Source organism: Chrysochloris asiatica, unplaced genomic scaffold, assembly GCF_000296735.1.
Source record: "Chrysochloris asiatica unplaced genomic scaffold, ChrAsi1.0 scaffold00117, whole genome shotgun sequence".
NCBI classification, from domain to species: Eukaryota; Metazoa; Chordata; class Mammalia; order Afrosoricida; family Chrysochloridae; genus Chrysochloris; species Chrysochloris asiatica.
Window position 1 is genome coordinate 8,603,096 of NW_006408635.1, and position 22,159 is coordinate 8,625,254.

Consider the following 22,159-nt stretch of genomic DNA (forward strand, 5'->3'; position numbering starts at 1 on the left):
CATAAAGATTTAGTTCTCAGAAATCCTATGTAGGGCCTCTATGAATCAGAATTGACTTAATGACAGCTGGGATTTTGTTGTTTTATGGTATCACTGATTTACTTTCTTTCCCTCTTCCACATCTTGGTGGTGGTGGTGGTGTGTCCTGGAGTTGGTTCCACCTCATAGCAACCCTGTACAGGGTTTCTGAGGCTGTAAATCTTTACGGGAGCAGACAGCCTCATCTTTCTCCTACGTAATGGCTGGTAGTATCAAACTGCTGACCTTGAGGTTAGCAGCCCGACTCATAACCACTAAGGTACCAGAGATCCTTCTCTCCCACATCTTAGTCAACAGTCATAGCTCTTTGGTTCAAGATGTTCCCTGTTATTGTTGTTGTTAAGTGCCTTTCAGGTGGTTCCGACTCATAACAACCCTGTATAAGGTTTTCGAGGCTGTAACTCTTTAAGGGAGCTGAAAGCCTCGTATTTCTCCTGCAGAGCGACTGGTGGGCTGGAACTGCTGACTTCGTGGTTCCCACTCCAGGGCTTACCCTACGCTCACCACATTCCCCAAGATGTGCTTTAATAGTCAGTTAAGCACTGTGAAAAATAAGAAGCACTTTGGAGTTTTTATGGCCAAAAGAACCACATAGTAGGAAAAGGATGCATTGCTACTTAGTAAGGGTTTCTGTGTTTCTCCAAGTTTCTCCAAATTGTTCATAGCTCCTGGACATATTAGACTTAAGGTTAAAAGGAATTCAAAGTTCATAATTACACTGGAACATGTTCTACACGTGGGAAATATAGAACATAATAGAAGTATATATTTTGACATGTAAGTATTTTTGCAAGAGAATTGAATCTGTAGGAAAATCTGAATTGCAAAATTTTGTAGACAGTGGGCACTCTTAGTTCTTACTTTTGCCCACCACAAATGACTAGTTTGTTCATTCTCAACGAGAAAAGAATGTTGTGCCTTTTCAGACCAATGAAGGAAAAGCATTTTGGGTTGAAAGTTTCTAAATTGATGGATTTTATTTTTTATTTTTATAAAGGTTAGACATTTAGTGAAAAGAAAATATGTCTATGTGATTCTAGGAAATGTGACAATTGCTTGATTTTTCTGTAATTCCAATGATCTTAATTGGATAAATTTTATAAATCTTCATTAATTTCTTGGAGGAGACTAGACAAAACAGTTTTAAGTGAAGGTGAAGACTATGCTTTAAAATATGCCTTTCTTTTGTTGCAGCATTTCCATGTATGCATAGAGACATTTTCGTTGCTTAGATGAAGTAGCTACACCACCCTATGCTTTGGATGCGGTTAATTAAAGATGGAAACCTTCTGAGTTACAGAAATCTATTAGCAGTTTTTTCCTCACAGTTTTAAATGTTGGGACTGTATCCCATCATCATATATTGAATAAGAAGCTTTCAAAGGCCTGCAAAAAAACTACAATGATATTCCAGACACGGAATGTATATAGCTAGATATTCTGACAAAAAATAGCCATTGCGTAATAACCTGAAACAATTAAAGATGCCAGCAGCTATTCAACCAGTCTCTAGTAGCTGATGCTTCTTTTTCATTGGTTTCTTCTAGCTGGGATGTGTCACAGCAAATTAGCAAATTGTGTTTATGAGGAAAAAACAAAACGAAACACAGCGTAAATACTTTTTGGTCAGTGGTCTGAAGATTGGCTTCCTGGATGTTACATGTTTCATTTGCTTTAAGTATATGATTTCTGTTAATGAGTCTTTCTGGTAGCCCAGATGAATGTTGGTTCATCTTCTGCTGTGCCTGTTCACTGGAGCTGCTAACTTGACGTGCATTACTTGTGTATTAATTGTAGTAATGCATGCTCTAGTTCATCCTACCCATACAGCTGTCTGCTGGACACAGGGCTGTTTTTGGTTTCCTCCTTCCAACCATCTGCCAAATCATTTCAGAATACATTCTTTCATACGCCCCGGCTCTCAAACCATTTGGAGCAAAGTCCCTCACCTACCCTGGAAAGACTACCTCTGCCATGGTGGATGGTCTACAACCTGGAGAACGCTATCTTTTCAAAATCCGGGCCTCAAACAGGAGAGGACAGGGCCCTCACTCCAAAGCCTTCATTCTCACTATACCATCAAGTAAGCATCATGTGTTTCTGGCTCTCTCTTCTGTCTTCTCGTTGTTGCTCTCTGTTTTGTATTTGAGTCACGGTCCTGGGTGCTTGGTCAGTGATCTTTCTGAAACTACTTTTGCATATGGATTTTAAAAAAATATGATCAAATATATGTGTTTTATTCAACATATATTTAAATCGATTTACAAATGAGTCTCCCGCAACACTAAAATGCTATTGATTACTAGCAGGCTTCTCTCACTGGTCAACACAACAACGTTTTTACAAGTAAAAAGTGATATTTTAGGTTGTTGCCATATTTCATATCCTCCCTTCAATTTCTGAATAGCATTTGGTGTTCTGCATTCTGTTATTTGGAGAGCAGCTTTGTCCAGGAGAATTCTTAGTTACCTATTTTATCTGATCACTATCAAAACCAAGCAGGTTAGTAAAGATCCAAAAATGTGTGTAGGGGTATCTTGTAGGACTGTGTTTTCCTCCCCACCCCACCCTGCCTTACTTTTATGACAAATAATTATCAGCACTCTCCTTGTTGTGTGCTGTGTGGGTCCACTGCCTCCTGAAATAATGAACAGTTTTGTCCTGGAAACAACTGAGAAATAGGTGAAGCTTGCTTCCTCTAGATTTCCCTATGTTGTTGTTGTTGTTGTTAAGTGCCTTCGAGTCGGAGCCGACCCATAGCGACCCTGTACAGGGTTTCCGAGGGTGTAAATCCTTACGGGAGTAGAAAGCCTCATCTTTCTCCCGCGGAGCGGCTGGTAGTTTCGAACCACTGACCTTAAGGTTCGCAGCCCGATTCGTAACCACTACGCTAAGATTTCCCTATAGCTTTGTAAATTCCCCTCCACTCTACTTCTCAGCCCCTTTCCCTCAGTCAGTCTGCTCTGAAGAAATTGTAAATTGTAGAGCACTTTGTAGATACAGAATGTTTTGTCTCTCCAGGAGGAGTCTTTTAAAGAAAGGTGTGCTATGGAATCACAAATTTGTTCAGGATTAAAGGAATTTCAAACAAGATAAAGGAGGCAAGGAAGAACATAATAGGGGGATAGAGAACTTTTTGTAATGTCTTAGCCATTACCAATTTGTTATTCACCCAATCACTTGAAAGGCTGACACAGCACAGCCCTAACAGAGCATACTGTGTGTAGTATGTATACATACTGTGTGTAGTAGGAAGCTTCCTTCTCTGCATTGTTATGAATGGGGATAATTCATTTGTAACAAACTGGCCATTAGTTATATTAAGAAAACCCCACCTAAGATTTTGCACTAACAAAATCACTTAGCATTTCACAGCTCTCATTTCAGAATTCCTTCAAAGTTGTTACACACACGCCATTCAGCATACACAGAAACTCAATTCCCACATTTTCTAGGGCTATAGCTATGTATTGTATCGAGCTAAAGAAGGCTCCAGAGCAAAAGTAGCTTATGAAGAAATTGTGATAACTGGGAAAATGGGTGCACAGTGTGCCAAGCCATCGATTACAATGAACCCTTTTTAAACTTTTGCCACACTTCCATCATAAAATTCCTTCTTTGACGGCAAATTCTTTCCAATCTGTTACAGCCCAGGTACAGCAGAAAGCAGACAGTGAGGAGGATTTGAGACCTGAAAAACCTGAGCCTTCATCACCTTCTCGGAAAGTCCCAGCTTCATCAAGACACACTCATTCACCTGTTTCTCCCCAGAGTAGAAATGCTCAGAACCCTCTCCTCGACTTGAAGAACAAAATACTGGCTAATGGTGGGGTGCCCAGAAAGCCCCACCTCCACCCTAAAAAGAGTGAAGAGTTGGAACTTCAATCTACTGAGGTCACTGAGGAGGAGCGGAATGGCGCAGACCCATCCTCCTTGTCCTCTGAGACCCAAGACCCAAAGCGAACTCTGAAGCGGCTACCTCCAAGTAGGTCTTTCTCCGATACCCTCATTCCTCGGAGGACTCCGGCCCGAGCCCCAGTGCCAATGGTGCCCCGAAAGGAAGCCATGGACAAGCATGGTACCTCACACCCCACTCCGGAGGTCTCTCCCTCCACTTCCGTCTCATCTGCCCACCACACCTATATTGATGGTGAAACTGCACGCCTGAAGCAGAGCAGCTCACGCCACCCCTTCAGAGGGACCTTTGCAAAGCTGCCGACCAACAGTGCTGACAACGACTCCATTGATGAAGACGAGGAAGACCATGCTCCCCCCTCCAAGTCCGAGTCCTCCCGGAAGCTGCCTTCTAGAACATCGGCATATTCACGGCCAGCCCCTCCCACCAGCAGACAGTCAGCTTCCAGCCCTGTGCGGGAGAGAAGTCAGGTGCACCCAGAGCGGAAGCCATACTATTCTGGACACCCCGAGGAAAGTCCCAGTGTTCCCAGCCCACCCTCAAGACTTTCTCCGCTGGGGGCCTCAGCTGAATCCCATGTTGGCTCTCCACTGTCCAGGGGGCTGAAGGATGGCCACGTGGCACAGGCCACCAACTCCAATGCACCGTCGAGGTCTACAGTGTCTTCCCCAGACTTTGTCCCTCATTCCTCGAGGACACAGATTCCTGATAGCGATGGCGACAGTGGCAATGATGCAGAATACAGAGGCAGGCAGGCAGAGGCCACTGCCACAACACTGCGGGCCCGGCCAGCAAGCCGGCCTGTCTCTGGACATCTCAATCTTCTCAGAAATAGGCCCTTAGGAGCCAATGGTCGATATCCAAACAGGTTTAGCAACGGCCGAGGTCTAAGGTTGCAGCCTTCCAGCGCACCGGCGTCCACCGCGTCCCCCCGGGGGCCCTCCAGTCCCAGACTTGGCCCAGCCATCCATAGAGATACAGAGGACCAGGCGGAGGATGGGCAACCACTGCCTGCCACCGTTGTCAACGACTTCGTGCCCTCCTCCAGGCAGCCTGCCAACCGGGGGTTGGGCCACTTTAGAAGGGTCGTACAGAGAGGTCCTAGCGTGCAACGAAAGGAGCCTCTCTCAGGAAACCCCAAGTCCGCAGTGGAGACTTTTCCCTCAACGTCGGAAGAAGTGTCTTCTCAGGGCAAGTCCTCGTGGCCCTCCACTAAGGCTCAGGATGTTCAGCAGAGCTCAGACTCCAAGGGTGATGCCCCCCAAATACAGCCGCTGTCCCCAGGGCGCCAGTCCTCCCTGGTGCGGTCTCAGCCCCACCCTGGGCTCAGTGTCCCCAGAAGGACAACACCTGGTCAAGGTCTGGGCGCCAGAGACCATCCTTGGCCACACCGCCCTGTGTCCCAGCACCAGCCACGGGGTCACCAAGATCAGGACTCCGGGCACCCGATCTCCAAACTCAGTCAGGAGCGTCCTCATCAGGGAGGCTCACAGGCTGCACCCCCAGAGCCTAAGCGCCCTCGGGTCCGCCCTCCCTCCTGGGCCACCTCTCCGCAGGGTCGGGACGCAGAGCGCAGAGCCGATGACAGCTCGGAAAGGGCGGCCCAGGACGTGAGGCCTCCAGCGCGCTCGGCCCCGGAGTCTGCTGCGGTCCCCTCCAAGCACAGCCAGCTGGAGGTGGGGGCAGGCCTGACCGATGAGAAGGCCCGCAGCCGCCCCACAATTCCCCGAGGCTGGGCTCCGCGCCCCCGGCTCCATGCCGCGGCCGGGAAGCCGGAGCCACCCGCCCAGCGACCGCCGCCGCCCACGTCCTCGGAGGAGGAAGCCGCGGGCGGTCCCCGAGCTGCCCTGGACAGCGGGCCACACCTGGAGGGACCCACCACTGAGGACCAGCGCAGGCCTGCGCCCCCGGCGCGCTCCAGACAGGAAGAGGACGCGCCCCTACGGCGGCAGCCCCCGGGCCGAGCCTCCGCAGCGCCACCCCGGCGCCCACCACCTGCCACGAGCGCTCCGTCTCCCCTTGTCTCCACTACCCCCATGCTGTCCCTGCGACAGCGCATGATGCAGGCCAGGTTCCGGAACCCTCTGCAGCGCCCGCCCGCCAGAACCCCCTCCAGACAAGGTCTCTGGCTTTCACGATTTGTCGCTGTATTTTTTATTTTTAATGTCCTTGTAGTGTTCTTAATGAGCTCTAGTAGCACAGTGGTTAAGCGCTCGACTGCTTCCCAAAAGGTGGGTGATGGGAACTCCCCAGCTGCTCCTCAGGAGAAACTCCCTGTGGCACAGTCCTATTCCGCCCTATAGCGTGGCAGTAAGTCCGAATCACTGATGGCAGTGGCTCTGGTTTTCTTTGTTTAGTGTTCTCAACAATGACTGTGAAGGTTTTATTTTATTTTATCGAGGATGCAAGGGCTGTGTTGAGTTTTACAAATCTAAGATAATGTCATTCACTTAGCTATCCTGATTTGGAGTGGTAGGATATGCGCTGGACTACTAGCCATCAGGTTGAAGGGTCAAACCCACCAGTCACTCCGAGGAAGAAAGATGAGGGTCACTGGGCTTATACAGGGTTGCTATGAGTTGCATTTGGCTTCGTAGCAGTAAGTCTGGTTTGGTGTATCTCATCCCTGGAGAAGGGTATCCTGCTTGCTAAAGTCGAGGGTGGGCAATAAACAGGAAGACACACAGGCTGCAACAATGATTCAAACATAACAACGCGAGGGTGGTGAGTTCTGATGTACTAGTGTAGCTGAGTCTGAACTGACTCACTGGCATATGACAACAACCTATTTGTCAGGGTTTGCATCATAATTCCTGGTTTTCAAAGGAGTGATCCAGGGCACAGAAATTGGAGGGATTTGCTTGAGATCAAACAGCTTGTGCAATTCCAGGCCCAAATGGTCTAATTCCACACATCTCATTCCCATAGTTCCATGCTGCCTCCTGAATTCTTTAACAGGAACTTTTGTTGTATTGTCACACACCAGCCAGCTGATTCCAGCTTATAGTGACCTCATGGTGACAGAGCAAAACTGCCTCCAAAGGATTTCCTATAGAAGAATTGATGCTTTTGAGTTACGGTGTTGGAGGAGAATATTGAAAGTGTCATGGGCTGCCAAAAGAACCAACAGATCTGTGTTGGAAGAAGTGCAGCCAGACTTCTCAAACTTCGTTGGTCAGGATGTCCAAACTTCGTTTCTCATACTTCAGACATATTGTCAGGAAGGACCAGTCTTTGGAAAAGGACATCATGTTTGGTAAGGTGGAGGGTCAGAGAAAAAGAGGAAGACCCCCAGCGAGATGGATTGGCAAAGTGGCAGCGTCAATAGGCTCAAGTGTGGCAACAATTGTGAAATTGGCCCAGGACTGGGCAGTGTTTCTTTCTGTTGTGCATAGGGTTGCTATGAGTCAGTACCGACTGGATGGCACCTAACAACAACACCAACAGCAATCTTTTTGGTGCACCTGACTCAAGCCATGGCCTTTTTAATCCCCTCATATGCATGTGAAAAGGAGCTCTGGTAGCGTAGTGGTTACAAATCGGGCTGCGAGCCGCAAGGTCAGCAGTTCGAAACTACCAGCGGTTCCGCTGGAGAAAGATGACACAGTCTGCTCCCGTAAAGATTTATAGCCTCGGAAACCCTGTGTAGGGTCGCTATGAGTCGGAACCGACTCCACGGCACATAATGACAACATGCATGTGAAAGTTGGTCAATGAATAAGGAAGACTGCAGAAGAATTGATGCGTTGAGTTATGGTGTTGGAGAAGAATATTAAAAGTACCATGGACTGTGTTGGAAGACGTTCAGCCAAAATGCTCCTTAGAGAAGCAAAGTGTGAGACTTTGTCTGTCATACTTTGGACATATTATCAGGAGGGACCAGTTCCTTGAGAAAGGTCAGCAAAAAAGAGGAAGGCCCCAATCCAACGAGATGGATTGGCAAAGTGGCCACAGCAATGGGCTCAAACGTAACAATTGTGAGGATGGCGCAGAACTGGGCGGTGTTTCGTTCTGTTGTGCATAAGGTTGCTATGAGTCAGTACCGACTCAGAGGCACATAGCAACAACAGTCTTTATGGAGAGATCCCTGGTGGGGACCTGTGGTAAGTGTTGCACAGTGGGTTGTCTGACCTCACGAGGGGTTCCTTGGAAAAAAGACAAGGGAGTCTGCTCCCGTAATGATTTTCAACCTCAGGAACCCTAATGGAGAATGGAACTGTGTTATATGGAATCAACTTATTTGCAGTGGCATTTTTCTATCTAAGGGAGCAGATCTCTGGGTCTTTCTCATGCCAGAGTGGCTAGTAGGCGCCAACCTTTCAGTTAGCAGCTGAATGTTTCATTCATAGATCATAAGTGCTCCTTAACTTATGCTCTTAATCTCTGAAAAATGTGTCTCAGCCACCATGCCTAACTCAGGTCTTGTATATCTCAGGCTATTTTTAGTAGCTCACAGATTTCTAGTCTCTGGTCATTTTTAGCTGCTCATAAGCTCATCAGTCTGTACTTAAGGAATCCACAATCACAGATTAGATCTTGAGGCTCAGTCTTGTTCTTGCTGATTTTATTTACACTCTAATCCTGAAATGCACAAACCCTGGGACAAGTTACTGTCCTGGGTATGAATTGCTCAGATCACAATCGATGCGTGCTGCTGAAGACTAGAAAATGCATGTGAGAGATGAACAAGCACCACACAAAGGAATCACAGCCTTCATTTCTGTGTCAGAGGACAGACAGAATGTAGACAGCTGTGTTTCTGTGGAGCCCAGGGCATCAAGTCTGCGTTCAGTTAACTGGCGCCTTGCACTTTCTTTGCTTGTGTGCTTAGTAAAACATTCCCAATCGTATGTTTTAGTATGTTAATCTGTATAGTATGCTATTTTAGCCCAATGTAAAGACATACCTTACTTACTACATACAAGAATTGATGCATTTGAGTTATGGTGTTGTGGAAGAATATTAAAAGTCCCATAAACTGCTAGAAGAATAAATAAATATGGAAGAAGTACAGCCAGAATGCTCCTTTTAGAGGCCAGTCTAGCAAGACTTTATCTCTCATACTTTGGACATGTCATCAGGAGGAACCAGTCCCTGGAGAAGGACATCATGCTTGCTGAAGTGGAGGGTCAGCAAAAAAGAGGAAGACCCCAATGAGGTGGATTGGCACAGTGGCAGCAGCAGTGGGCTAAATTGTAACAAGGATTATGAGGATGGCACTGGACTAGGCAATGCTTAGTTCTGATGTACATAAGGTCCCTATGAGTAGAAGCCACAACAACAAAGACATATAGAATAGTACCCCACATGGAGGTCTGTTCTCCGTTAACATTGACTTAACGCAAACCTACCTAGCAAACCTACCTACCAGTACTGAACAATAACAACCAGCCGTCCGCGACTTCATTCAGACTCATGATGATTCCCTGTGTGTCAGAGTAGAACTGGGCTCTATAGGATTTTCAATGGCTGATTTTTTTTTTTTTTTTTTTTAAAGTAGATCATCAGCCCTTTCTCCCAAAGCACCTCTGGTGGACTTGAACCTCCAACATTTTAGTTAGCTGAGCATGTTAACTATTTGCAGCATCCAGGGAAAGCTGAGACCTTAGTATTGTTGTTAAGTGTCGTTGAGCCAGTTCTGACCCATGGTGGTGGTGGTTATGTGCCATTGAGTTGGTTCTGACTCATAGCAACCCTGTACAGGGTTTTTGAGCCTGTAAATCTTTATGGGAGCAGAAAACCTCATCTTTCTCCTGCAGAACAGCTGGTAGTTTCGAACTGCTGACCTTAAGGTTCACAGCCCGATTGTAACTACTACGCTACCAGAGAATTTCAGAGGAGCAGCTGGTGAGCTTGAACCACTGACCTTGCAATTCAAATTAACTTTGCAGACCAGTGCATTAGCCCACAGTGCCACACCAGGACTTCAAGACCTTAATGTTGGTTGGGTGGTTGGTTATGTGCCGTGGAGTCGGTTCCAACTCATAGTGACCCTGGAAAGGGTTTCCGAGGCTGTAAATCTTTACGGGAGCAGGAAGCCTAGGAGTAAAATCCACAGGCCTTTGTATAGCATAGAAGCTTAATAAACATTTAATGAATAAATGAATGAATGAGAGAAATAAGTCTCCGACCTACAAACAATTGTCAGAAAACTGATGCACTCTATACCTAGTGGATCAGGCTGAACCTTGGAGACCTTCTCAGCTGAGACCTCCCACCAACTTTAGCTCATCAGAATTGGCAGGAAGTGACAGAAAGGCAAAAGTTTACTTACTAACCATGCTAAACCTTGTGTTATAGAACAGAACTGCTCCATAGGGTTTTCTTGGCTGTAATCTTTACAGAAGATCTCCAGGTCTTTCTTCCAAGGACCACTGAGTGGGTTCACACCTACAACCTTTAGGGCAGTGATCAATTGCGTGCTGTTTCTCTTAGCAATTACTTCGCAAGCAGCCACACAGAGGTCAGTCAGCGTTGAGACAGCACTGTGTATTCCTACATGGTGAGTGATGGCTAACTAGGGAGAGCTGGTGTGTTTAGTGTACTCTGCTAAGAAGAATAGAAAACTATCCAGTACATTTCAGAGAAAGTTTTCTCTATCCTTCCAACCATCCCCCTCTCTAACTTCCAACTGGCTAACATAAAGCTATGGCTAGTAAGGAGTCCTGGTGTGGTGCTGTGGGATAAGCACTTGACCACAAGGTTGGTTTGAACCACAAAGTCGGCAGTTCAAATTCATTAGCCTCACCTTGTTAACCTTATACAGGGTCGCTATGGGTCAGAACTGACTTGAGGGCGCTTAACCACAACAAAATCTAAGGTCTGTGGTTCAAACCCACCTTGCAGTTGAGTGCTTACCCTACAGTGCAACAGCAAGTGCAGTCTTAAGCTTTTTCTGGAAAAATGACTTATCGTTGCCTCTGTAGTATCAGCAGACTCTGCCTTTGCTGGACTTTTAATGGGCACTCATGCTTGTCATGTAGAGTTCTCCATAGACCATCATTACTTAATATATGTAAACTGTTGGCTTAAAACTCTTTATAATGTTTCCATTTGAAACAGTGTGTTACTACTTATATTTTGGTGTGATGCCAACTTCCCAGGAATGCTGAAATTCACCAGGCTATGTTATGTTATTTTTTCTGTGTAGGTTATAATGGAAGACTAAACATAGATGGGAATGTTCTTCCTGGTAGTAATGGAAAACTAAGTGGACAAAGAATTATCAATGGCCCTCAAGGAACCAAGTGGGTAGGGTAAACTTCTTTATATGTACCGCTGGTGTGATGCAGTTGGAAAGAGAAAAATGATGGCTATCGTGTGACAATAAATCCAGTGATCTTTCTCTTTGCTCCCCTCTAGCTCTAACCATTTGTATGAGAAGATCTTTGCCTATTGTTTCTTTCAGTGCTCAGAAAAATTTTTGGTTTTCTTAAGTATCTAGTATGTTCTCTTCTAGCAGCTAAACAAGAAAAGCCTTGGGTCTTGGTTTCCTCTTTGCCTTGACTGTACAGAGATTGAAAGAGATTTGTAGTCCAGCTACAACAATTCTGCAGAGTCAGATAAAAGGCCTCTCAAGAGAACTTACATTTATCTGGTCCTATAGCTTTGTTTTATTTCTATTTTCTGGTTGCTGTTTGATTACCTTTAATCCAACAAATTTTCTGTAAATTACCATGAGCCCTCTGCAAAAGGAAGCCAGGTAAAAAGAAAGAACGAAACAAGTAAAACTCCTGAATCAAATAGGTAGTTTTTATCAGATCACTTTTTGGATCTTACAACAGTTGTTGGACTAACATAAAACAAACCAAAACATAGATAAGTATTTTCTGTGTGTTTAAACTAAACAACTAAGGTTAAGATAAAGGTTTGGGGGCTTTTGTTAGGTTGAGGTTAATGGGCAAAACATACAGCTTTATAAATTTGGGGAATTTTTAATATTTTTCCAGAGAGCCCAAACATAACTAATAGTAGAATTTTCCTTCAAAACTTCTTGTATGTAAGGATATGGTTCAGGAAAGTACATTAGAAGTATATTTAGAGATTTCCTGGAAATTTCAGGCATAAATAATCTGAAAACTTCATATACACATTCTTTAATCTACATGGTTTTAAAAGCATCAAAAATTTATAGTAGGAAGAATACATACTAAAGCAAAATGTCATAGTAAACAATTTAGAATTGATAGACTATGAGAGTGGATTTCAAAGGCAGGTTTGTAGCAATAAATTTTAACTGCCAAAATAGCACTTAACAAAGTGGCCTGCTTGCAGGGTTTGCTCACGTGGCATGGAGGGGCAGAGCACTGCTTCTCCATGTTGGCAAACACTACCCAGTGGAGGGAGTTGTTGTTGTTGAGTACCATTGAGTCTATTCTGACCCATAGCGACCCTGTGTAGGGTTTACAAGGAGCAGTTGGTGAACTTGAACCACTGACCTTGCAGTTCAAACGACTTTGCAGTCTGATGCACAGCGCCACACCAGGACTCCAGTAGAGAGTGGGGGATTGTCAAATACAGGTTGTGAAAAGGGTCGAGTAATTTGCATGTCTGACCAGTTCTGGTGATGGGAAGCCATAGTTGGAGAGCAACCGGTGTAATGTATGAGGTCGTTACTTAGCAAAAAATAATAACAGTGCTCTTCCAGCTTACAGTTCCGTAGAATATGAAATTTTTACATGCATACTCATTAGACAATTTAATTACAAATCACATTGTTTCTATTATAGACACCTTGAGTTTTAACCTCCAAAGCAAAATGGAAACATTTCATATTTTTAAAGTACAGTAGCAATATATGTTCATTGCAAGAATTTACAGCAATTCAGAAATGTATGAAAAAGAAAATAAGTATCCCTTACCCCAAACCACTTCCTAAAGTTAGCCACTGTTAACAGTTTGGGATATATCCTTCCTGACTTTGTTTTTCTCTGCAGCTTTAAATTTATATGAAAAATGGGTAGATTTATGTTTTGGAAACTATTACTTTAATCTGAATTTTCTTTTCACCATTTCAGTACATGCCAATATATGGAGAATTCCCCTATCTTTTTTGTTGATTGACTAGTATTATTTTATGTGGATGCACTATAATTTATTTAAACTGTTTTCCCAATTGATCAACAGGCCATTTCCTAAATTTCAGCAGTAGACACAATATACTATACATCTTTTAGGTATTTAAGAATTTAAGACAAATACATATTCTGTGGGTATGAAATATGAATGTTTTGTACCTTATTCTTTTTATGAATGATGGTGACTCAAATAATGTTACTCACTTGCATGATGGCTTCCTTCTGTGGATGCTTCATGCATATGTGCATGCCGTTGGATTAGCAATAGATATTTTGAAATGCCCAATCTCTTCTTTAATCTCTGTCATGGATCTAGGTTGTGGATCTTGACCGTGGGTTAGTACTAAATGCAGAAGGAAGGTACCTTCAAGACTCACAAGGCAACCCTCTACGGGTTAAACTAGGAGGTGATGGAAGGACCATTGTGGGTAAGTTGGAACAGTTTCTACAGAACAAACGTGAATTGAATCAGCTGTAGAATACCACCAACAACAACAGAAAAGCTATTTCTTCCCTCCTCCTTTCCCCTCTCTTTCTTCTCCTACTCTTCCTTCTTCTCGTCCCTTCTCCTTGTCACCTTCTTCCTTTTTTTCCTTCTTCTCCTCTTCTGCTTCATTAGTGTCCTCTTCCTTCTTCTCCTCTTCTTCATTCACTTCTCCCTCCTCTTTCTTGCCGTCTGCCTCCATATCTTCCTCCTCTTCCTTTTTTTGAATAGTTGCCTTGGTCTTGTTACTTTTCATTGTCTCCAGAGAAGCAGAACTTAGTGTTGCCCTGAAACAAATTTAGATGTATCCTTCCTACAGCCTCCATTCATCCTCTAAAAAAATGTGACTTTCTCGTATGTTCTTGAAATTAAGCCGTCTGGAGCAGGGGTCCCTAAATGATGCCTGCAGACTGAATCCCACCTGCTGTCTCTGCATGGCCCGTGAGCTAAAATGGGCTTTCATGTTTTTAAATGATTGGGGGGAAATTGAAAGAATATTAATATTTGCAGCACCTGAAAATTATATGAAATTTAAATTTCATTTTCCATAAATGAAGCTTTATTAGAACATAGACACTCTGAGTAGTTTATGTGTTGGCAGAGGTTTTTTCAAACCCTACAGACACAGAATTTAATAATTCCACCAGAGACCATCTGTTGTTACTGTTTGTTAAGTGAACCCTCAAGTCAGTTCCAACTCTTGGCGACCCTGTGTAGGGTTTCCAAGGAGTAGCTGGTGGATTTGAACCATCCAGTGCTTGTCCTATCTTGCCAGGACTCCATCTGGTCCTACAATATTTATGCTTGGCCCTTTGCAGAGAGTTTCCCGTCCCTTGGACTGAAGTAACACTTTTCCTCCTTAGGTAAAGGAAGAAGGAACAGGAAAGAATTACATTCCATGACTGAACCAGGCAGACCTGGTGGAGCAGTGGTTAAGCGCTCAACTGCTGACCGGAAGGTCAGTGGTTTGAACCCTCAGGAGAAAAGACCTGGTGATCAAATCTCAGAAAGATTCTAGTCTCAGAAATCCAGAGGCAGTACCACTCTGTCTTTTACGGTCACCACGAGTCAGACTTGACTCTCTGGTGCAAAACAACAATGACTAGAGACTATATATTTTCTTAGGGTATAAGGGCATGCAGATGAAATATTCATATGTTGATATAAAACAGTACAGAGTAGTGCACAATATAATAAGCCCAGACATCACTGAATAGCAGCAAATATTGCTCCCTCAGCTGATAGCCATGTCATTATTATTCTGCCTACTAACTCAAGCATGAGAGCACACATGCTTTGAGAAGGCGCTTTCTACTTGTTCTGTTTTTAAACAGTCTGATTTCTCAAGAGAGCTCATAGATTGCATAGATTTTGTTTGCTTTGGTTTCAGATATGGAAGGCACTCCTGTGGTGAGCCCTGAAGGACTCCCCCTCTTTGGGCAGGGGCGCCATGGCAAACCCTTGGCTAGTGCCCCAGACAGGCCCATTTTGAGCCTTGGAGGGAAGCCCCTGGTGGGCTTGGAAGTTGTCAAAACAACCACCCGTGCCCCCACCACAACTGTGCAGCCCACCACCACCCCCACCAGCACCCTCCCCACCACCCCCCCGACCACCACTCCCACCACCACCACCACCACCCCGACCACCACTCCCACCACCACCACCACCACCCCGCTGCCCACCACTACAACCCCACGACCCACGACCACCACCACCCGCCGGACAACCCCCACAAGTCGTCGGAAGACCACCACCACCCGCCGGATGAGCACCATTACACGCCCAAGGACTGCAATCCGAACCACCACACGGGCCACCACCACCACCACCACCACGCCTGAGCCCACCACCCCAGTTCCTACCTGTCCTCCTGGCACCATAGAACAACATGACGAAGAGGGCAATCGGATAATGGGCTCCAATGGGACACCTCAGTGTTACCCTGAAGAAGGTAAGCAGTCTCCATGCTAAAGGTCACCCATTTACCTATCCAGCATGCTCAGTTCCATAGCAGGATATCCAAGGCTGCAGGTGAGGAGTAAAAACTGAGCCAGCAGTATGGCAGTGGGGGCTACTTATAACCTTGGAAATTTACCTTGACTATCGCAGACCACCACTAGGATGGCTAGGTTGAGCAAATAAAAATAACACATGGGACATATTTGCATTTAAAAAGTAACTTATTGCTTACCTAAAATCCAAAATTTTTTCTTCTTTTTTTTTTTTTTTTAAGGTTTTTATTGTGGATTGAGTGAAAGTTTACAGGGCAGATCATCACTTTTACATTCAACAAATCATACACCTTGTATCATTACAATGATTATAATCCCCTCCATGTACCATCAGTTAAGAGTATTTCTCTTTATATACTTTAGCTTTTTTAAAAAAACAACAACACCAACAACAAAAACCCCACTCAGGCATATATAATAATTTACATCTCCAAAGGGCATGTTCTGCAAGTCTGTCTTCTGGCCACCAGCTCTTAGTCCCTCTCTTCCCATGAATCTACAGTCCTCAGCCGCACCCCCTCTCCATGACCCTATTTCTGCCTCCATCTCTGGTGTCGCTGCTTCTCTGGATAAGGTCCTGCATTCTGCTTGTGTGCTTCTCCCTGGATGGTCCTAGGGTCCTCTGTTTCTGGACTGTATGATTAACCACTCCCATGTTTTTGTTACAAAACTTCTACCTTTACAATTGTGAAAGTGGCAATTAATCATGATAACAATTATTCACTATTGAATAATAAGAATCTTATCTCTTTTCAACAGATCCATCTAGATAAGATGAAATCTATTCATTGGGGACTCTTTCTTTCCCCCCATACTCTTAAATTAAACTCCCTCTTGAAACCTTGTAAGCCAGTCACTTCATGCCTTTTTCGCCTTCTCATTTCAGGTAGCCAATGTCTAAGTTACCTGTCCCTATCTACCCCGTGTACAGAGGGGATAGCATTGACACTTGATGTGAAGACTCCTTCCCTCTCTGTTGGTATTTAGAGTAACTACCTCTCTGAGTATAGGTCAGGTTCTTTAAGTTATAGCAATTTACCCTTGTTTCCTTTATTAAAAAAATAATAATAAATTTTTTTTTGTTAGGAAAATTTTCTTCCAGAAGCTCTTCAACTATCTCATCTGTGGACTTGTGTGATTCTTCCTGTTCCAGAACATCAATAATTCTTAAGTTACTCCTCTTCATATCGTCCAACATGAATCTTAGGCCTTCTTCAGATTTTGTTATCCTTTTTTTCTGCTTGCTCTTCTATCTTAGTAGTGTTGAGAGAGTTTTCTTCTAACTTGCTAGTTCAGGCTTCTAACTCTTCAATTCTACTCTTTTGCCCTTTCAGTGTATTGTCCATTTCTAATATTATATTATTAATCATTTGGACCTCTTTCTATAGGTTTTGAATTGTTTCGAATGCTGTATCTATCTTATTTGACTTCTTTTCTTATTTTTCTCAACTTTATTGTATAGTGTTTTGATACATTTTATGATCATTTTTCTGAATTCCTTCTCAGGCATTTCCAAAGCCTGCCCATCTTCCAGTATATAGTGTAGGTCCACTTCCAGCTCTTTTGCCTCAGTCACTTTATCTCGTTTCTAGACATGTGCTGATATGGTCATCTGTTTCTGGTTTTTGGGCATATATCAGGAGTTAGCTGTGGCCTTAATATTTAGATGGTTTTGTGTTTTGGTATTTTTTATGCTTTCTGATTGTCTCCAGGTAGATCAGGAGATCGACTTCCCTTTTCACTCTTCTTCCTGAGAAATTTCAAGATGCCACTGTTGGTTGTTAAGACGTAACTCAGGATTTAATTTTTGGCCTGTTGCCTTTTTAGTCTGCCTGTTCCACTCCACAATCCCCATTCAGGCCTTTTCCCTAGTGATAAACAGTTCACTGACAGCTGTGGCAGTTTGGTTTTAAGTGGAAATCATCACTTTAAATTTTGAGGAGATCTGCGTGCCTGCATAGTAGAACCCTCAGGGGATGGGAGTAGGGTATTCATTCCCTCAGGCACCCCCACTATTCACCAGAATGGAGGTGTGCAGACAGAGAGAGACCAATGAACAGACACACACAAAATGAATGTTTACACCTTTATCTCCTGTGGTTCTGTCAGGCGTCCATGGCTGCTCTGATCCTTCCCCTGCTTGGTCTTGTCCAAGATGGCGGTTCCGGGCACAATTGACTGTCTTGAATTAGAAAGCCATCAATTTATTGCTTCTGCTACAAATTCCCCTAGCTATAAGCCTTCTAACCTTCTAAATATTCTTTTATATGTGGTTCAGAGTTCTGGCACCATCCCCTGAGCCTGCTTCGTCTGGTATTCTGTGTTGTTGCTGACAGAGCTCTTCACTACACTTCCACCCAATCTGCCATCTTGTTTGTTCTCCCTTAAAATCCAAATATAACTGTATGTTTTGTTTTATACCAACCAGCCATTGTCACAGCCCCGTTCTAATACTTGGCAAAAAATGGGACACTATCAGCTTGAGCTAGCATCTCCAAAAGTGTGTTTTGTTGTATGGTAATATATTAGTAGTTGTTATATATTTTTAAAAGGTTTCTGTGAGTAATTGTGGTTTGAAAAAGGTTAAATGACATTTTTACTGTTGGACCACTCAGATCATTAAGTGGGTTCCATGTTGTGACTCTCCAAGAAAAGTCATGTTTCCCAAGAGCATTTGGCAAGTGTGGGCATGTCTGACGAGTGCAAACAGGGACTGAAGATACTCTACAGCTCCTCCTTTTGGAAAATGCAAACATCCACTTGGTGAGACTTCTCCTGGGAGTTTGGTCTCCACATTGGGTAAGATGGCAAGGTTTCCCTTCTCTGGGATACCAAAGCAAGGCGATCCTGCTGCCCACGATGTCTATTTTCCTATGAGAGTTGCACGCAAGTTCGCCCTAAAGAATGGAAGCTAGACCATGGTGGATAGGTCCCGTGGAAACTGCACAGAGAAAATGAAGTCATCTCCCTTCCGCCATATTGGAAATGGAGTGCATTTTTGGTTGTAAGACATGTGTTTTAACCCAAGGCAAAATGAAGACCCTTCATTTCAGGAATTATTTGCATGATCAGAATATTTTAAAAATGTAATCATTATGAACTTGAGTGTTGTATTCAAAATGGGAATTTTATTTGAAGTCAGTCCTTCCATGGAAAAAATTACAAATAAACAGGAAAACTTGACATATCAAAAAACTCACACCAAAGAACAAGGATACACATGCCAAGGAAGAGGACCATTGGAAGGAACAGTCTTATACTACCAATTTACCCAGTGAGTACAAATTTGAATTTGCCTTTGAGTTGCTGTTATTGAGATATTGTTACTTTCCTTGCCCTCTTATTTTGGCATACATTAATGAGTTTATTTTCTAAAAAACTGAAGTCTAATTAGAATTGATAATTGCTTAATAATTGGTTGTAGACAGAAAAAAAGACTGTTTTTGGATTTTATTTTATCACTATTATTATAGTTTTATCTACTTTTATATAGATCTTTTATTTTGCATTTTTGGGCCTTATTTGGCATGAAAATCAAAGTTTTTCTCTGGATTTTTGTGTCTTACGTATTTGCAAATCATAATTTATCTATCTATCATCTATCTATCTATCTATCTATCTATCTATCTATCTATCTATCATGATTTTCAAATATGTGTGTGTGTATGTTTGTTGTTGTTATGTGCCATCCAGCTGGTTCTGACTCATAGCAGCCCTGTGTAGGATTTCTGAGAAATGAATGGTACATTTGAAATGCCAACCTTGTGGTTAGTCCATTATATACATACGTACATACATACATACATATATATCTATGTATGTATGTGTAGTATATGAAGTACTGGTGTGGGGCTGCAGGTCAGATAACTAGATAGTCCATAAGTAAGAAGTAGGTATAGATTGAAGCTAGGTACTCTCTCATTAGAAAGACGTACTGATTATCTTAAAAATTTATAGGTTAGTGGTGGTTGTCATGGTTGTGTGCCACCAAGTCAATTCTAACTCAGAGTAACCCTGTTTAGGGTTTCTGAGGTTGTAATTCTTTATGAGAATAGAAAGCTTCATCTTTCTCCTGTAGAGCGGCTGGTGGGTTTGAACTTCCGATCTTGTAGTTAGTGGCCCAACACATAACCCTTTATGCCTCCAAAACTCTTTATGTAGTTTAATTGTTATTGTTGTTAAGTGCTGTTGAGTTGGTTCTGACCCATAACAACCCTGTAAAGGGTTTCCAAGGAGCTACTGGTGAGTTTGAACTGCCGATCTTGCAGTTCAAACTGACCTTTCAGTTGAGTGCTTATCCTACTATGCCATACCAGGAGTCCATATAGTTTTGTTGGTGTTAAGTGCCATTGAGTCAATTCCGACTCATAGCGACCCTGTTTAGGGTTTCCAAGGAGTGACTGGTGAATTTGAACAACTGACCTTAAGGTTCAAACCAGCCTTGCAGTCCAGTGCATTACCCTGCTGGCCATAAGTATAAACACCAGCCACTCTTTGGGGACCTTATACAGGGTCATTATAAGTCATAATGGCCTCAATGACATTTAACAAAGCAACCTTGTGAAATACAATACATCCACTGCCATTGTGCTGCTTATGACTCATAGTGTCCGCACAAGACAAAGGTAGGGCTTTCCAATGAAATTTCTCAGGCTGTAAATCTTTACAGAAGCAGACTGCTTCATCTTCTCCCACAGAGCGGCTGGTGGGTTTGAGCATTGGTATTTCAGTTAGCAGGCCAATGCTTAACCCTATGCACCAACACACAGTGCTGTTTCTTAGGTGAGTATCTTTCCATGGTCCTGATGTGCAAAAAATTGCATTGTGTGAACACCATACTAGTATGCAGAACAGAGATGCTTGCAGTAAGAGCTATTCTGAGCCTCACTGTGGAAGACCACACCATTCCCACTTTCTCCTAGCCCCCTCTCTCTACCCCTATCCCTGTCCCTATCTCCTCCCCCTGATTTCCTACCCCCATATCCTCAGTCCTGATCCAACAAGACCTATTGGACCACCAGTCTCTCTTCCCGGGCTCTTGTGTTTGCATTTTCTCTCGTGTTGGCTCTTCTTTGCTTATCAAGTTGAGTTTGGTACATACTTTATATTAAAACATGCTGTGACTCCACACCAGCATTTTCCAAGAAACCATGGGATGCAGCCCTTTTCAGCTTGTACTATTCACTATGTAATGACTATTCATGAGACCCTGGAGTGGTGATCAGTGAGTGGACACCTGCAGGTCCCTCCAGGCACCCCCTCTCTTCACTCCTACCCTGTCCACCACTTCTATTACACATTTTAGGGGCAATATCCTAAAATAGTGTTGTTAGCCCACCATTTGAAACATCATCTTTCAGTTCTCAAAGTTTTGCTGCACTGGTCAAACAACACTCCTTTTCTTCCCTTAAAACACGGTGTTAAAAACATACCCTAGGAGTAATGGTAACTGGTTCAGTCATTGCAGTAACTCAGCCAGCATTTCTGTGCACGTCTTCATTGGTTGGCGCTGCCCTACTTGATTGTTTATTACAATAACATGAATGCATATTTAACTGCTTGTTTTTGGTGAATTGTGCTTACTGCTTTCTCTTTCTCTCTCTGTCCTCTGTCTCTGTCTTCTCCCCACTCCTCTCTATGTATATTTACTTGTTTTTCTTGATCTGACTTTCCCATTTAATACTAAACTCTTTGTAGGCAAGACCATTACTTCTACTTCATTTCTGTTTCCTCTTGGCACCTAATTATGTGTACACCATTGGCTGTCTAGATAATATCTTAAGCCGTAAGTATTCTCATTTTCCTAGTTCTGAACTTGTTAAAAGCCAATGATTCTTGTTTTTCAGGTTCCTTTTCGAGAGCAGATCTGACAGTACTATGTGTGTCTGGACATATTATGAACCAGCTGAACATCTTCAAGGATTTGTAACATGACCTTGTTGCATGTTTCGGAAAAACATCAGTCATTATTGAAAACAGCTCAGCCCTCCACGCACTCGCTCAAGACAGAAAGTATAAAAGGGATTCAAAATTCACTTGAGCTGGACCAGCCTGGCAATATGCAAATATTCTTGATTTTTAAATGGTTATATTGTCTACCTTTTTTCTTTAAACTTCTTTAAGAATATTTATTTTTCCAATTTTAAAAAATATCTTTGGAGCTGAGGACTTAATTTGAATACTGGTGTGGTGCTGTAGGATAAGCACTGGATTGCTAACCACAATGTTGTCTGTTTAAGCCCACCAGCCACTCCTCAGAGACCCCATACAGGGTCGTTATGAGACAGAAGCGACTCAATAGCACTTAACATCAACAAGGTCCTAATCCTTTGGTGAAAGTTTTCATTCATTTTTCATGACTATTTGGATAAAGTGCTTGGAATGAGCTATACCACTATGGCTAATGACTGGGAACTGCATTTATATTAAGAAGTTGAAGGCACGTGAGGCAGCGGCTAGGCTAGGGAAATGGCGGCTTCTGGGGAGAGCGGGGCTTCGGGCGGCGGAGGCGGCACAGAGGATGCGTTTATGACCTTCTATAGTGAGGTGAAACAAATAGAGAAGAGAGATTCAGTTCTAACATCCAAAAATCAAATTGAAAGATTGACCCGTCCTGGTTCCTCTTACTTCA

The 22,159-nt window shown here is 43.5% G+C and overlaps 1 protein-coding gene across 1 annotated transcript in view; it reads left to right on the top strand.

Moving 5' to 3' along the window:
* FNDC1 (fibronectin type III domain containing 1) overlaps nucleotides 1–22,159 on the top strand; it is a 79,728-nt gene that overhangs the window by 33,293 nt on the left and 24,276 nt on the right. Inside the window, exons 9-15 of the mRNA XM_006868483.1 lie at nucleotides 1,934–2,122; nucleotides 3,529–3,542; nucleotides 3,694–6,076; nucleotides 11,106–11,206; nucleotides 13,349–13,460; nucleotides 14,907–15,083; nucleotides 15,171–15,467. Of these exons, the coding sequence (XP_006868545.1) occupies nucleotides 1,934–2,122; nucleotides 3,529–3,542; nucleotides 3,694–6,076; nucleotides 11,106–11,206; nucleotides 13,349–13,460; nucleotides 14,907–15,083; nucleotides 15,171–15,467 (3,273 nt within the window). The remainder of the gene's footprint in view (nucleotides 1–1,933; nucleotides 2,123–3,528; nucleotides 3,543–3,693; nucleotides 6,077–11,105; nucleotides 11,207–13,348; nucleotides 13,461–14,906; nucleotides 15,084–15,170; nucleotides 15,468–22,159) is intronic.